Here is a 13,804-nt window from a genome sequence, read left to right on the forward strand (position 1 = left end):
TCATGGACATTGGAATAACATAAATTAATAATAATAAATAAAATAATTTATTACAAATGCGGGCACTGGATGAAATTGATAATTTTTCAAGATGCAAAATATCAATCCACAAATTGCGAATGGTACTATTCTTTGGAAAACTAAAAATAATATTTTAAACTATTATGAAAATAAAGTAATATTTAATATTAATATTTAAACTTTTATTTAATAAAATAAATTAACACAATTAATATTAACCTATAAAATGTCACTTTTTGTATATTAATGTTTTTTTCCAATTTTGACAATCTGATCTATTTTACAGTTTGGCACACAACACAACACCATTTTGAAAAATTTAATAACACTTCACTAACACTATAAACACTATAAACACTGTAAATATTATAAATGCTATTTTACTATTATTATTTTGTTGGTTGTCACAATATAAATTTTTTGCAACGAAATATATGAATAATTTTTATATATGTACTAATACGCATGCGCAAACTACAGCCAATCAAATTTAGGCACACTTTACCTCGTCGCACCGTCCCGCAGTGGCTTCCCCCCCGCAATGATATGCTCTGTTCCTGTATTCCTATGTCCATGAAACAAATCCATTGTTTGGAAAATTCCATGCCAAATTTCTCATGTAAAATCATGGACAAGAGTAAAAGATTAGTTCCTTGATATCGTGCAAACGGATTTCTTTCATCGTGCAAAAGGATTTTTCATTCTACGTAATCAATAAAAAGATTTCATTAAAAAATGTCATTTACTACATCGGTAATCCCCTTAAAGTTTTTTCATGTTGACGCTCGACGCTCATTGTTAGCGTCAAAACAGATCACGTGATCAAAATTGACCATTATCCAGCGTTAATTTTGATCACGTGACCTGTTTTGACGCTAAAAATGAGCGTCGAGCGTCAGCATGAAAAAGCACCTTAAAGGTATGTAGTTTCTGAGACCGTGGTTTGCAGGAAACATAACCTAAATTTGAAAGACAATAATACATTGGAATTGTGGAAGGTTAAGGTGTATGGGGCGGAGGATATAGGAACGCTTATTCGTCGCAAAGATTGATTTAAAGTGAGAATAATTTATAATTTTATTACCAAGCTCAAGCGGATTATTTAACATATCAACGATTCATTTTCATATAGCGTTATATACCTCTATGGCGAGGTGAAGGTTTTTAAGGAATTGTGACAATAATACATCGATATGCAACATATATCACGCTAATAATCTCAAATAATCGCATTAACCTATTAAAAACTATTCTGATGGCTAGCGATATGAGTTGCGAAGTTTTTAGCATAAGTTATTTAACGAAACAGTTCCTTTGCATTACTCCAATAAGTAAAATGTGTTTTATGGTACGTAAATTATTACATTTTATCTATGAGATTGCTTCATAATAGGTTAACATTGTGAAAAACATGTTATAGATATTGGATGAATTCAAAGCTTGTTCATTTAACTTAGATGCTCAAAAAGAAATATTAAATAATACAGTAAACTGCGATCTAATTAAACAGTATCCAATAAAAACGTCGTATCAGAGAGCATTTTTGAAGTCACTCATGCAGAAGGTACGCATGAAGTTTTTACATGAATAATGTCGAATACGTAGACTAAAGAATACCGAATTATTTGCAATTCAGATAACGGAAAGCGGTAATGAAATTTACGATGATATTTACGTAGCGTATTGTAGATTAGTATCACTGCCGGATTCAAGTTCTGTGCATTACCGTCATTTTTTAATAGAAAATGGAACGTTGAGTTGTATCACATTGAAGGAAAGCACAAATCTGATTTCCAAGGGGAGTACAGGCTTATGTAGTTGGCAGGTACATACATTTTTCCCAGACGCACATAAATATTTCAATTTCATAAATATTTTAATTTTGTTTTGCGCATGTTCCAAAATTATATGAATCAAACTTTTATTGCTGCAATTAAAACAGGGTGCTCTAGTACTGAGCAAATGGTGTGCAGAAAATATGAAACAGTTGTATGGAAAAAGTGTGTTGGAACTCGGTTGTGGTGTCGGACTGACTGGAATGAGCGTCATTACAGTATGCCACCCGAAACAATATATTTTCTCCGATTACAACCCCGCTGTACTGGATATGCTCTGTGAGAACGTAAAACTGAATTTCCTTGAATCGTATAAGCAGCATGACCTGCTGAATACGTATCATGCAAGTTCAAGGCTAAAATTGCGATTGGAATTTGAACAAAGTGACATTCGAGTCATAGAATTGAAATGGGAAGACATTGACAAGTGTACAGCAAAGGATCTGTCGCAGCCTGACGTAATCATCGGCGCAGATATCCTCTACAAAAGTGACTCGTTCAATTCGTTGACAGTAGGATTGAAGCATCTCTTGACTTCAGATAATTACGCTGTTTTTGCTGCAACAATTCGTAACGAGAACACTATTGCACAGTTCTTGGAACAATTAGGTACTTTGATTATTCTATACACGTGATATACATGTGTACATTGTGCGCAAATTAATTCGGTGCTTCTTTTGAAAAATTCAGCCTTTATTACTATAAAAAATAATAAACATGTCAATCTTTGAAACATTTGCCATAATTTTCTAATACTATTCTGCATCTATCGAGCAATTGATAAATGCTTTCTCAAAAAAAAGAAATAAAGGTTTAATTTCCTCAAAAAACCACCGAATTAATTTGCATATTTATTATATAATATATATCAAAACTTGAAATAAGGAAAAATCTAAATTTTTCCGAAAGACCGAAGCATCCTTTTTTCATTTTTCATTTCAGAAAATCACGGTCTTGCTTTCGAAGAGTGTGCCTCACCGAAACAGGATATCACGATACAATCAATTGACGTGCCTGTAAAAATATTGAAAATTTTTCGAAAGATCTAAAATAAAATCTATTCTGAATATCCAGAATACTTGGCATCATTCCTAATTTACCTACAATTAAATAAACAATTCAAATTCAGTACAATTGGGTAGAAAGTCAAATTAAACACGAGTGATTTTATTAATAACCTTACCATAAATTTCTATATGTATAAAAAACAGTATTAAAAATATGTATAAAACTATTAAATATGAATATATTCTGTATGTGTGTCTATTACAACCGTCAACTATATTAACATTGTCGCACAATTCAAAACCATTTTCGCTTGTTATGGCGTTTTTGTTTCACTTTAGCTTCATTCACATCTTTATCGGCATCCTTTTTCACAGACTTTTTCGATCTCTTTTCCTTCAATTTCTACTTCATTTTAGCTTTTTTCATTTTTCCTGTGTCACAACTATCATTATCTTTACCCGACAACTCATTCTTGTTTCTCGCTGAAAAGTAAATTTTAACTGTAATAGAAGCTCTTATATATCAAACATATATTAATAAAATATTAATAAATGTATTGTCTTGCTACTTACCAACGAACAAACTCATATGTTTATTTATACTCTTAACTTCTTCTACTTCTCTCCGACGGTTCATCTCCAAGCATTTAACAATTTCGTTTCGTCTCTCTACGATTTCTACTAATCTATATGTAAAAAGATATTTGTGTATTTGTATGCCATTCATTTTTAAATGTTTTATATAAATATCTGATTTCTATGATTCTACGCGCGCGTTTACAATTATTATATATAGAATATATCTATTAAAGTACCTCTGTATCAATGCTTCTTCCTTCTGTTTGTCAAAATCCGTTTTCGTAGCTTCCGGTTGGTACATGAGACATCGTATTTGATATTCCACTTCGGCATGTTCCTCTTCTAATCTTTGTTGCCTTCGTAATAACATTAATTCAGCCTGCATCCTAAACAGTTCGTTCTTCTCGTTTACCAATGTGAACAACTCTAAAACCAATTCCTCCACATCTGCACCGAGTGACGAATCTATCGAGCAAATGGATCATCATTGTCATTATTATCGATTATTTTATTTTATTATTTACTAGCATCCCCCGTCCCGGCTTCGCCCGCGATATTTATGTGTATTAAATAAAAACACATTTTATCCTTTCTCACCCGTTAGGGGTGGAATTTCGGAAAACCCTCCCTTAGTGAGCACCTACGTGATAGTAGTAATATACCCTTAAAATTTCAAGTCGATAGGTGCAGTGGTTCGGGCTGCACGTTGATGAGTCAGTGAGTGGTATTTGGCTTATATATATATATATAGATTATTATCGATTTGTAATAATCCGAGTTTTGTGCACATTTGCTTACCGTCTATTCTAGACTCGGATTCACATTTGTCCCGTATCAGCTGTTCTAACCGTACACCGTTCTTGCCGCTTCAAACCTTGCTGTTGCAATTCTATTTCGTCTAATTCCAGTTTCACATCCTTCATAGATATCACCTTGATCTGCAACAAACATCACGTTTAATGTAGATTTCGTTCGTCATCTATTTACGCGTTTATCAAAAAATTTGATATCTTTTGAGGTGTCCAAAATGTTTTCCAATTCTAGTGCATAAAATACATTTAGCAAATTTCTCTTGATAAAAAATAGAATCATACCTTTCTCCTATGTGGGATTGACCGCGGTGGGGCGGGACCCTTCTTTCTCTTCCATTTTCCTTGAACGCTTTTGTCGGCGTAAGCTTTGTAAGAAAGATCGTCAACGCCCAAGACGTTACTCAAGCTCTGCTTATTTCGATTCGCCTCATCCTTGTTGGTTTTCTGATCTTCCCACATATATTCAGACTGTCACCGGTGCGACGAAGCTCGATTATAGGAGATTCATCGAGACTTAACGCACAACCGATCGGTATATTGTACGGTATGCTGGTGGGCATTGGCGGTGGAGGAGCCGGTTTGGCTTTCCGCGCTCGCGGTGTTGTACGAGGTGATAGATCTATCAAACAAACAAAGTTAATAAAATTTTGCCGATTTTCTGAGACTCATAATTACGTAAGAAATTTTATCGAAGTTAAATTTGAATGCTTAAGGAAATCAAGATAAATCAGAATAAAAAATTCTATTTTAAATCTTACTTGATACATGAGTGGTGTGCTATTGTACTTAGATACAGACGACTCGCGCTGATCGGACGGAAATAGTTCCTTCGTAGCTGATGGTTGTGGCGCGGGCTTTTTCTTCCTGTATGTTCCACCAGGAATTGTGGTCGATTCAGAGCTGGTTAAAGAGCTGTTGGATGCATATATACTTCCACGACTTAGATCGACTCTTCGCGATGCGGCGCTTATGTCAGGAGTAATCCTATTCGTACGCAATAATAAAAAAATTAATTAATAGAAAAAATAGGAAAATATAGAAATAAAAAAATAATAAAGAGGAAAATGTGTGACGCAATACTTTTGTGTATCGCTTTGCCGGAATAAACGACAAACGTATAAAAATTTCCATCGGACAAACCGATTAAATAGTGTATCCGATTGTTACTCTTGTTTTCTGATTAAATGATGGATATGTCCGATCATTTTCTTTGTCTTTTATACAATTTAATCGGATATATCCGTTTGTTACTATTTAATTGGATTATCCGATTAGATAGGCCATGATATTTTTGTCAGTGTACTTGATAGTGCATGGTTTCGGGACAGGTACGTCTTTGTGGCGTTCTGGCCTGTTCTTCCTCCTCGCTGTCACGCTCCTCCTCTTCGTCGCTCCAGAATGGATTGAAATTAATTTGCGACGCGGCGAGAACTCGCTTGGCTACAGGCGTTACGGTTTCCCGATTTTCAAATCTGCTTCTAACTGCTGGTTTTGGTGGTTCCGGCTGTTCAATGTCCTCGTCTTCACTGTCGAACGGATTGGTCGAAACTTTACTACTCCTAGAGATCTCCATCGGAGTCTGCAGTTTGTCCTCTACGACACTATCCTCGTCGTCGCTGTTGAAAGGATTCAGATGTTCCGGATAATCGTCGCTCAAGTCTATACCTTTCGCGGTCAATATGCTACTTCCCACATGTTCCTCATCCACCTCATTAGCTTTTCTTCGTTCGTTCTCAATCCTTACAAAGCTATCCTTTTGTATCTCGGTACTGGCTGTCGAGTTTTCGTCAAGCTGTACATCAAGGAGTTCTTCATTATTCATCCACGCGACATCTTTCGAGAAACTTTCCTTAGCTTTTCTTTCAATGCTTGTGAGTTTTAATTCTTCTTCTTCTTCTTTTCACTGTTTGACGTTCTCAAATTTATCTTTACGCTTATCTATATTTTTAGTCACCGAGTTGTCCTCAAGACTCTTTTCCGAATGTTCATTTTCGTCTGTTGCCAGAACCCAGGTGTCGCACAGTTCCTCCTGTGTCTCCTGAATTGTTGATCTCTCCGTATTACTTGAAACTTTCCTCTCAGTGTGGTCCGGAAACTTTCCTCTCTTGTCCGGAGTTTCGAACATTTGGAGTCTTCTATGATCCAGGGATAATCTCGCTTCAGGATTGGTTTGCTCGCCAAGTGCGTCTTGGCGATTCTTTGGTATTCTCCCATCTTCTGTTCTTGTCTGCACGAAATGAAATGGCAGTCGATCGCTGATCCTCGTCACTCTTAATGTTTAAGCTATTATTTAACGCGCTATGTACATCGTGTCGCTCGACGCTGGCGTCTCCAACATCGACGGAATCTGTCGCGGAGCTGCGAGATTCCTCTTCCTTCTCCTCCTCCTCCTCCTCTTCAACCTCATCGTCTACTTCTTCGTTCTCGTCGTCATCTGGGAATGACGGGTCGATTTTGCTTTCTGCTTCCTTGCGATAATCGGCCTTGACGTCCTTCGTGTTTTTCACAATGGATTCCTCTCCGTCGATCTTCTCGGGGAGAAAGTGGCTGGCCATGAGCTCTTTCGCATTTGCGACGTATGGGAGATGAGATCGAGTACGTCAGCGTTCTCCAATAAGTTCTGAGAAATCAATGTATATTATTTTTTTCCAACGAAAAATCCGCGATAAATTTTTCCTCAACGCTTGTTCGAATTAAAATACTATATAGAAATTTACCTTCCTCTCCGTCTTCTCTTCGTCACAAAGAGGCCTCGATAACTCGTCTTTTTCCCATTTCGTACCAGACAACAGGACTGTCAGCTCGATGTACTTGTGACGTACGCTGGCAGACTCCTCCTCGTCATCACTGATGTGAGTGGAGTGGGTGAGGCCAGAAAGCGTACGACAATTCGCGAGATCATTCCCAACCCATCCCCGCTGCACGCTACAAAGCACGCTTTCTGGCATCGCTGCCTCACTGCGCCGTAATCAACAACGAGCGCGCGGCCCTCCTACCGACGACCTCGCTACACGAGCTGCGCTCTCATTCATACTGACTCGCTAATCTTCTTTTATTAATATCTTAAATTTTACGTGGTTAATTGCAAAACGAGATCTATCTGCAGGAGAGTGATTGGACACTTTACGTTGGACACCCTGTATATATATACAGGGTATTTCACATAAGGGTAAGAACCTTTCGGCCACAGGTAGATCACGTCAAATTGAATTAAAAAGTCCTGTACCATTTTGCGATTTGCGCAATAGTTAGTTAACGAGTTATTAATTATTAAAAATCGCTGTATTAGTCCGGCCTACCGCCGAATGCAAGCGCGCGGTGAGATGCGACCGCCTAGCGATCGAGAGGGCGTATCCCGTTTCGACACGTAACGATTGGACACCGCACGATTGGGCACGTAATATTGGACACGAAACAATTGGACACCGCACGATTGGACACCGCACTATTAGACACTGCACTATTAGACACTGCACGATTGGACACCAATTTACAACCGATGATAAAACGCTACGACGCTACCATGCTTACTTTGCGCATATGTGCGATATTTAATAAATTTAGAAAGCATATGCTGAGAGTATATGAAGCGAGGTTCCACGCAAAGCAAAGTTCTACATTGTAACTTCCACGCAGTACTTTTGGTCACCTCAAAATTTTGTTATTTTTTTTATGTGGAAGAGTACTAGGTGACGGGCGAAACCTGTCTCCTTGTGCTCTCCCACCCAAGCATATACTTTCCCAGTATAAAAAATTAATAATATTAAAGTAAGAAAGTTTAAACTGGGAAAGTATCCACACTGTATCCACGCATGTACTTTGCAAGGCAAAGCATCGTTTACTCTACATCTAATTTTGACTCTTACTTATTAGAATGAACTTTGCTAATATATTGCAGACTTAGAGCCAGCGCACGTACATTTTCGTAGCGTCTTATCATCGGTTGTAAATTGGTGTCCAATCGTGCAGTGTCTAATAGTGCGGTTGGTGCGGTGTCCAATTTTGCGGTGTCCAATCGTGCAGTGTCCAATCGTGCGGTGTCCAATTGTGCAGTGTCCAATCGTTATGTGTCCAAATAGAGGCCACCCCGATCGAGATTGCTAAGCGCGCCGCTCCTGCCTAACCATTGCCACTTGTAATAAACAACTCCCCGCGTGCAGAACAACTTTTCAGATCAAGTCCAAAATAGTTTGGCGAATACGAAAACCATATATAACATTTCATTGCTCATTGCATTCACTATTGTTTTCCGATTAGTTATGTTTCTGAAGTCGTTAAATCATGTCATATAATGTGATGCCAAAAATTCAAAATCTTTGGCGTATGGAAATACCAAAAATTAAAAATTTTATAACATATCATATGCTTTAAAAAAATATCATAAAAAGCTGCTTTTTGGATAGGTTATGTGTTTTTTCAAAACTATATTACATTAACTTTTACAAACTTTACAAACACATTACATTACATTTACAAACTTTAAAGTTAACTCTTTAAAAACATAAAAACATAAATCATAAAAACGTAAAAAAACGAGTTTTTATTTAAAGTTTAAATAATAATACCACAGTGCTGAAAAAACTAAACCTTTGCATACAATACTCTATACAGAAAAACATCTAAAAATAATTATTATTTAGAACATATTTCTCCATTTTTCTCTCTTTCTAGTTTAAAGAGAGAGATCTTGTATTATATTAATTGATTTAACAATTGTCAAATTTGTTAAGCAACTGTTTAATAATATTAGTGCAACCTATTGTTTTATGGCTCGAAAATAATTTTATAACTCGATATACTTTAGCAAGTGTGTTCAACAATACAGTAGTCAATATTTTACTATCGCATCAAAAAATGTGACATAGCAAAGTTACATGTTTTATTAAGTAGGATTACAAACTAGCAATTAATATTATATGTTAAAGTAAAATATAAATCACAGGTATGTTTGCAATAGCACAAAAATTGATTTGAAGAAATTTTTAGTAGACATTTGCGAAAAACTTTGAATCGAAAACGAAGTCGAAAAGATCAGCTCCTAATGTACTTGCAGTTCAATAATGATACCCTGTTTAAATTTAGAAAAATCTTAAAATGCAATGTATATGCATAAAACTAATAATTTACTATGTCAGTGCAAACTAACATAGTAGATGTGATTACGATAATCATCACATTAGATTATTACAACAAGATTTATTTTAAACTTTGAACTAACGCATGTTTTCTATTATAATAATACAGATGACAATATATCTAATGTATATAGAACTTAATATATTACCACATAAATAACTTTTCAAACAGAAATAATTAATTCAAAATTCATTCCAATTAATTAGTGAACTGAATCAAAGATCAAAGATTCTCCTGATCTTCATCATCTTCACCACCAAGGTTTTCTTCACTGTCTTGCTGATTGACCGCCACAAAGACGGCTAGAAAGCCTTTGTTTGAAATTGTATCATCTGTTCTAAATCTTATTAACAATGCTTCATTCATAGAAATAAAATCGGTAGTATTCTGCAATGTATAATATAACTTTTATTATAAATAACTACTCACTTCTGTTATAAATTTTAAATATATTGTCATTATTTCAATGTAATTTAAGATTTAACATAGAGAATTTCGACTACATTTAAGGAAATATAAGAAAGTGTCCTTTCCCTCGATTTTAATAAACTTTAATATGTTGAAATATAGCTCAAAGTTAGAGATACGTATTTGTTTACAAGTATTTAATCTCATATTAAAAAGTTAAAACAATCTTTACAAAATTTATTTTGGTAATTATGCAGAAAAGGTTACACAGTACGGATCTTTCTCATTTTGACATATGTTAGGAAGGGTGAAGTACTATAAAGTAATTGTCATCATCTGCACAGAAAATACCTCGGGATATTACTGTCCTCTGATCAAGGAGAACCGATCTATTACCAGATTCAAATCTGTGGAGATTACAAGATCCTTCGGTCCGAAGGCTTCGGAACGAATTGATCATATAGACTGTTACGAGCAGCGTTCATCCACCGTTCGACATTTGTTCTTGATTTATTTTTTATCGAAAAAATCTGGCTTGATCTGAGAGGACTCTTCGATATTTATTTATTTAACCAAGAGGCATTCTAAAGATGTTTTGCTAGGAGCATACTTGCTTACAAAATACGTTGATCCTTGTTGACACTTGTCCAATCTATCACTAACCTCTTCGATATATATCTCTTCGATATATTCAAAGTTAATTGACTCTGTTGATGATATTTCAACAAGACAATCGATCAATTCTTCGATTTAGCAGTATAATGAAATATAGGACTCCTTGGAACCTCATTCCAAATATCTTTATTGTGCCTAGCATAGACTCTAGAGTTGAGCGGCAAATAAAATCGGAAGCTACGTAGAACATATTACCTCGCTTTGACAGATATTCGATATCGTTATCTTTATCCTTAGAAACACAGCCAAAAACGCATTTCTTTTCACTAATCACAGCTCGTGATGTTAAAAGTGTGATTGTGGGAGTTGCCTCTTTCCGAATAAATCAGTGTTACTAACCTGTACGATAATTGTGGGGGCATACAATTTTAAGTCTGGTACGATGTAGGATCTTGTCTGTACGATAACTACTAAGTGTACGATAATTTTTTGAAAACATTTTTTTCTTATATTTAACTTCTTATAAATTTCCAAAGCTAAGATATTCTGTTTTTATCTGTATTTAATTGATCACTTTAAATAGTGATCAATTAAAAATCTGTAATATCAAAATGATTAATGATTTTAAAACAAATTGCCGCAATTTTATGATCACTGGCTGTAAAGAAATTTTAAAAAGATATGATTTTTCCAATCCAATTTTACCGAAATTGAAATGGCTAAATCCAAAAGAGGCTTTATCATCAAACGTTTCAAGATCATCAACTCTGCAACCATTAATGTGCTTACTTCCTAGAATAGTAAAAGCTGAACAAATGCAAATTATTGATGATCAATGGCGAAAACTGTCTTTCACAAAATTCCCGAATAATTTCAAAGAATTACCTCCCGACAAGTTTTGGCTATCTGTAAAAGAATCTAAAGATCATTCTGGTTGCAACGAATTTGACGAGCTTTGTAATTTTGCTCTTAATGTTCTGCTGTTGCCTCATTCAAGCGCGGCTTGTGAACGCGTTTTTTCGAAAATGAATTCCATTAAAACTAAAAGTAGAAATAGATTGTTATTGTCTACAACAAAGTCTTTACTTCTGGCTTCACAGTGTGTGAGTAGAGCGGGTAGTTGCGGTAAATTTGATGTTACCGAAGAAATGCTACATTGTATGACAAAAAATATAATGTATCCTAACAAGGCTTTATCGAAACCAAATACATCAAGCTCAACTACAAATCAATTAGATTATGAAGATTTGTATGAAGATATTGTGTTTGAAGAATTTTAAGACAATAAGTTTCTATTGGCTGTGTTCGGGGAGCTCACTATCAGCGCTAAAACTCTATAGTCATGTCACGTATACTATAGATTTTCAGCGCTACATAGCGCTAATAGCGTCTCCCCGAACGCACCCTATGATGCTTTTTACTCGTATACCTGATAAGTTATATAAATACACAAGAAATTGATGTTCCTTTATTAACATTTAACATTTTTATTATTTTTGTTTACATATCTGATTTATCTATTTATTTTATGTCTTTTGTTATAAATAGATGTTCTAGATAAGTTAAGTACAAAAGTGCCTATTTTTTTTGTGAAAATGATTTGTTATTTTATGTTTATTATTTTATGTCAGGTAAAATTTAAATTTATATAATGGTTGTCCAAATTGTACTTGAATAGGTATATGAACATGTTTCTACATAATAATGTTTAGTATTTATCGGAAGAAGCTAAAATTGTATTTCAATCAATAAAATCCTATTTTAGTTGCATCTGGTTTTTACTTTCAATTTTCTGAAAGAAGTGCGATGAAAAATGTACGATAATTTTGAGGTAAATACGATAATTTGAAAGCTTGAGTACGATAAGTTAGCGTTTACAGATTGGTAACACTGGAATAGATACATATCACGCCTTCTGAGGACAAGCATGACAAATAGTCGCGTTCACTTGGTGACTGAACCTCTATCACTACTTTTTGGACGATGTTTTCTGGCTTCCATGTAATGCTCCCTGACATATTAGAAAACATCGGCATTATCAGGAAGACCCAATAAATGTCTTTATTTCTTTCTCTGGAAGAGACTTTCCACAATATCCACAATGCAATGGATGCATTGCATTATCTGAGCGTCAGGCTCGATGAGATACCAAGGCCTCGCTCCTGGTAGCCGAATGTGGAAGCGATTGCATCGCCGTTGTGCGACTAAGTGCCGTGGACATGAAGAAAACGTCTAAGGTGTCCTGGAGACGACTGCGTCTCTCCAGAGACTAAATCCGTTATCAGACTTAGAATATTCAGGGAGGAGACGCTTCCAAAATCGAGTCTACCAAGAGACTTGGAATATTCGCCGAGCGTCGCTCGGAGGCCTTCATCCAGCTGAAGGTAGAGAGATAAAAGCAAAGAAGGGAAAGAGAAGATCTCATATTTTACGAAGAGACGATAAAATCCTTCACTATAAAACCTCACAAGTAACATAAGCGCTCGTGTGATCAGTTTATATGACCGGGTGGGTGCAAACTCATCCGCAAGAGAGACTGGCCCTTACCGTGACCGCAAGAAAATTGCGTAGGGTAACATTCAAGAATAAGTATAATACGTACTAGCAATCATTCACTGACAACGAACAAGTATACACTACTATGCAGTTGATAGGACACAATTTTACTGGAGTCTTACTGAAGTCTAAATTTAAGATAACATAAAGAAATATCAACTATATAACTCTTCTTTCTTCGCCAGTATATATTTGAATAAATAAATGCTGTATTTCTCGACCAGTCTGACAAATTTATTGTTAACTTCTCAACACAAAGTTTCGACCACAATTTTTGGTCCTTTTGAAGTTTATAATTGTCTTAAAAACAACAAATCACATAACAAGAGACTATTTGTTTTGTCATCAGATACTTGTTAGTCGCCTTGTGAAGGTGATGTGTTTTTAGACGTTTTTAAAACTTGTCACTTTTAATCAAGTATTTAAATTATTGTTTCTTGTTTGAGTCACAAAACGTGTAAGTGCTTATTTATTATCCTTATATTTTTTGGTTTTTTTCTTTTTAATTCATAGAATATGACATATTGCTGCCACAATTGTTGTACACATTGAATGTTTTAAAGACAATTATACACTTGAAAAGGACCAAAAATTGTGATCGAAACTTTGTGTTAAGAAGTTAACCAATTTGCCAGCATGGTCGAGAAATACAGCATTTATTTATAAAAAATATTATAATATCGTAAAACCAAGGCAAAGATCAATTTTCCTAACAAAGGATTTCAAGGCTAATAAACCCTCTCCTGCATATCTTGCAAAAGAACTTCCTTAACTTTTGATCAGGACCTTTTATAACAAACAATTCTAATTATATTTGAACCATAGAGAAAAGGGT

At 35.2% G+C, this 13,804-nt stretch overlaps 4 protein-coding genes across 7 annotated transcripts in view; 2 read left to right on the forward strand and 2 right to left on the reverse strand.

Moving 5' to 3' along the window:
• The first annotated feature begins 920 nt into the window (after positions 1-920).
• Positions 921-2,934, forward strand: LOC105283218 (protein-lysine N-methyltransferase EEF2KMT). 2 transcript variants are annotated; one of them, XM_020032936.2, is made up of 7 exons: positions 921-1,079; positions 1,154-1,369; positions 1,442-1,585; positions 1,658-1,670; positions 1,764-1,846; positions 1,964-2,465; positions 2,799-2,934. In XM_020032936.2, exons 2-7 carry the CDS (start codon positions 1,277-1,279, stop codon positions 2,903-2,905), a joined length of 942 nt encoding a protein of 313 aa, XP_019888495.1. In that variant the 5' UTR covers positions 921-1,079; positions 1,154-1,276; the 3' UTR covers positions 2,906-2,934. The 2 variants fall into 2 exon arrangements, with proteins under 2 accessions (XP_019888495.1, XP_011344116.1); XM_011345814.3 differs by having other exon boundaries at positions 922-1,079; positions 1,658-1,846.
• A 58-nt stretch (positions 2,935-2,992) lies between these two features.
• Positions 2,993-8,994, reverse strand: LOC105283219 (FK506-binding protein 5). Its single transcript, XM_026972747.1, is given in 13 exon segments — positions 2,993-3,346; positions 3,437-3,549; positions 3,679-3,907; positions 4,241-4,298; positions 4,300-4,380; positions 4,537-4,713; positions 4,716-4,872; positions 5,008-5,238; positions 5,558-5,590; positions 5,592-6,442; positions 6,444-6,811; positions 6,814-6,874; positions 6,972-8,994. Coding segments are annotated over 13 exon segments (2,778 nt in total). The 5' UTR covers positions 7,203-8,994; the 3' UTR covers positions 2,993-3,158.
• A 438-nt stretch (positions 8,995-9,432) lies between these two features.
• LOC105283221 (tolloid-like protein 2) overlaps positions 9,433-13,804 on the reverse strand; it is a 93,934-nt gene continuing 89,562 nt past the window's right edge. For all 3 annotated transcript variants that reach the window (XM_011345819.3, XM_011345820.3, XM_011345818.3), the window contains one exon: positions 9,433-9,777. In XM_011345819.3, coding sequence (XP_011344121.1) covers positions 9,613-9,777 — 165 coding nt within the window. In that variant the 3' untranslated portion in view covers positions 9,433-9,612. The remainder of the gene's footprint in view (positions 9,778-13,804) is intronic.
• LOC113562676 lies at positions 9,787-12,732 on the forward strand. Its single transcript, XM_026972746.1, has one exon. It carries the CDS (start codon positions 11,025-11,027, stop codon positions 11,691-11,693), a length of 669 nt encoding a protein of 222 aa, XP_026828547.1. The 5' UTR covers positions 9,787-11,024; the 3' UTR covers positions 11,694-12,732.

Source organism: Ooceraea biroi, chromosome 9, assembly GCF_003672135.1.
Source record: "Ooceraea biroi isolate clonal line C1 chromosome 9, Obir_v5.4, whole genome shotgun sequence".
NCBI classification, from domain to species: domain Eukaryota; kingdom Metazoa; phylum Arthropoda; class Insecta; order Hymenoptera; family Formicidae; genus Ooceraea; species Ooceraea biroi.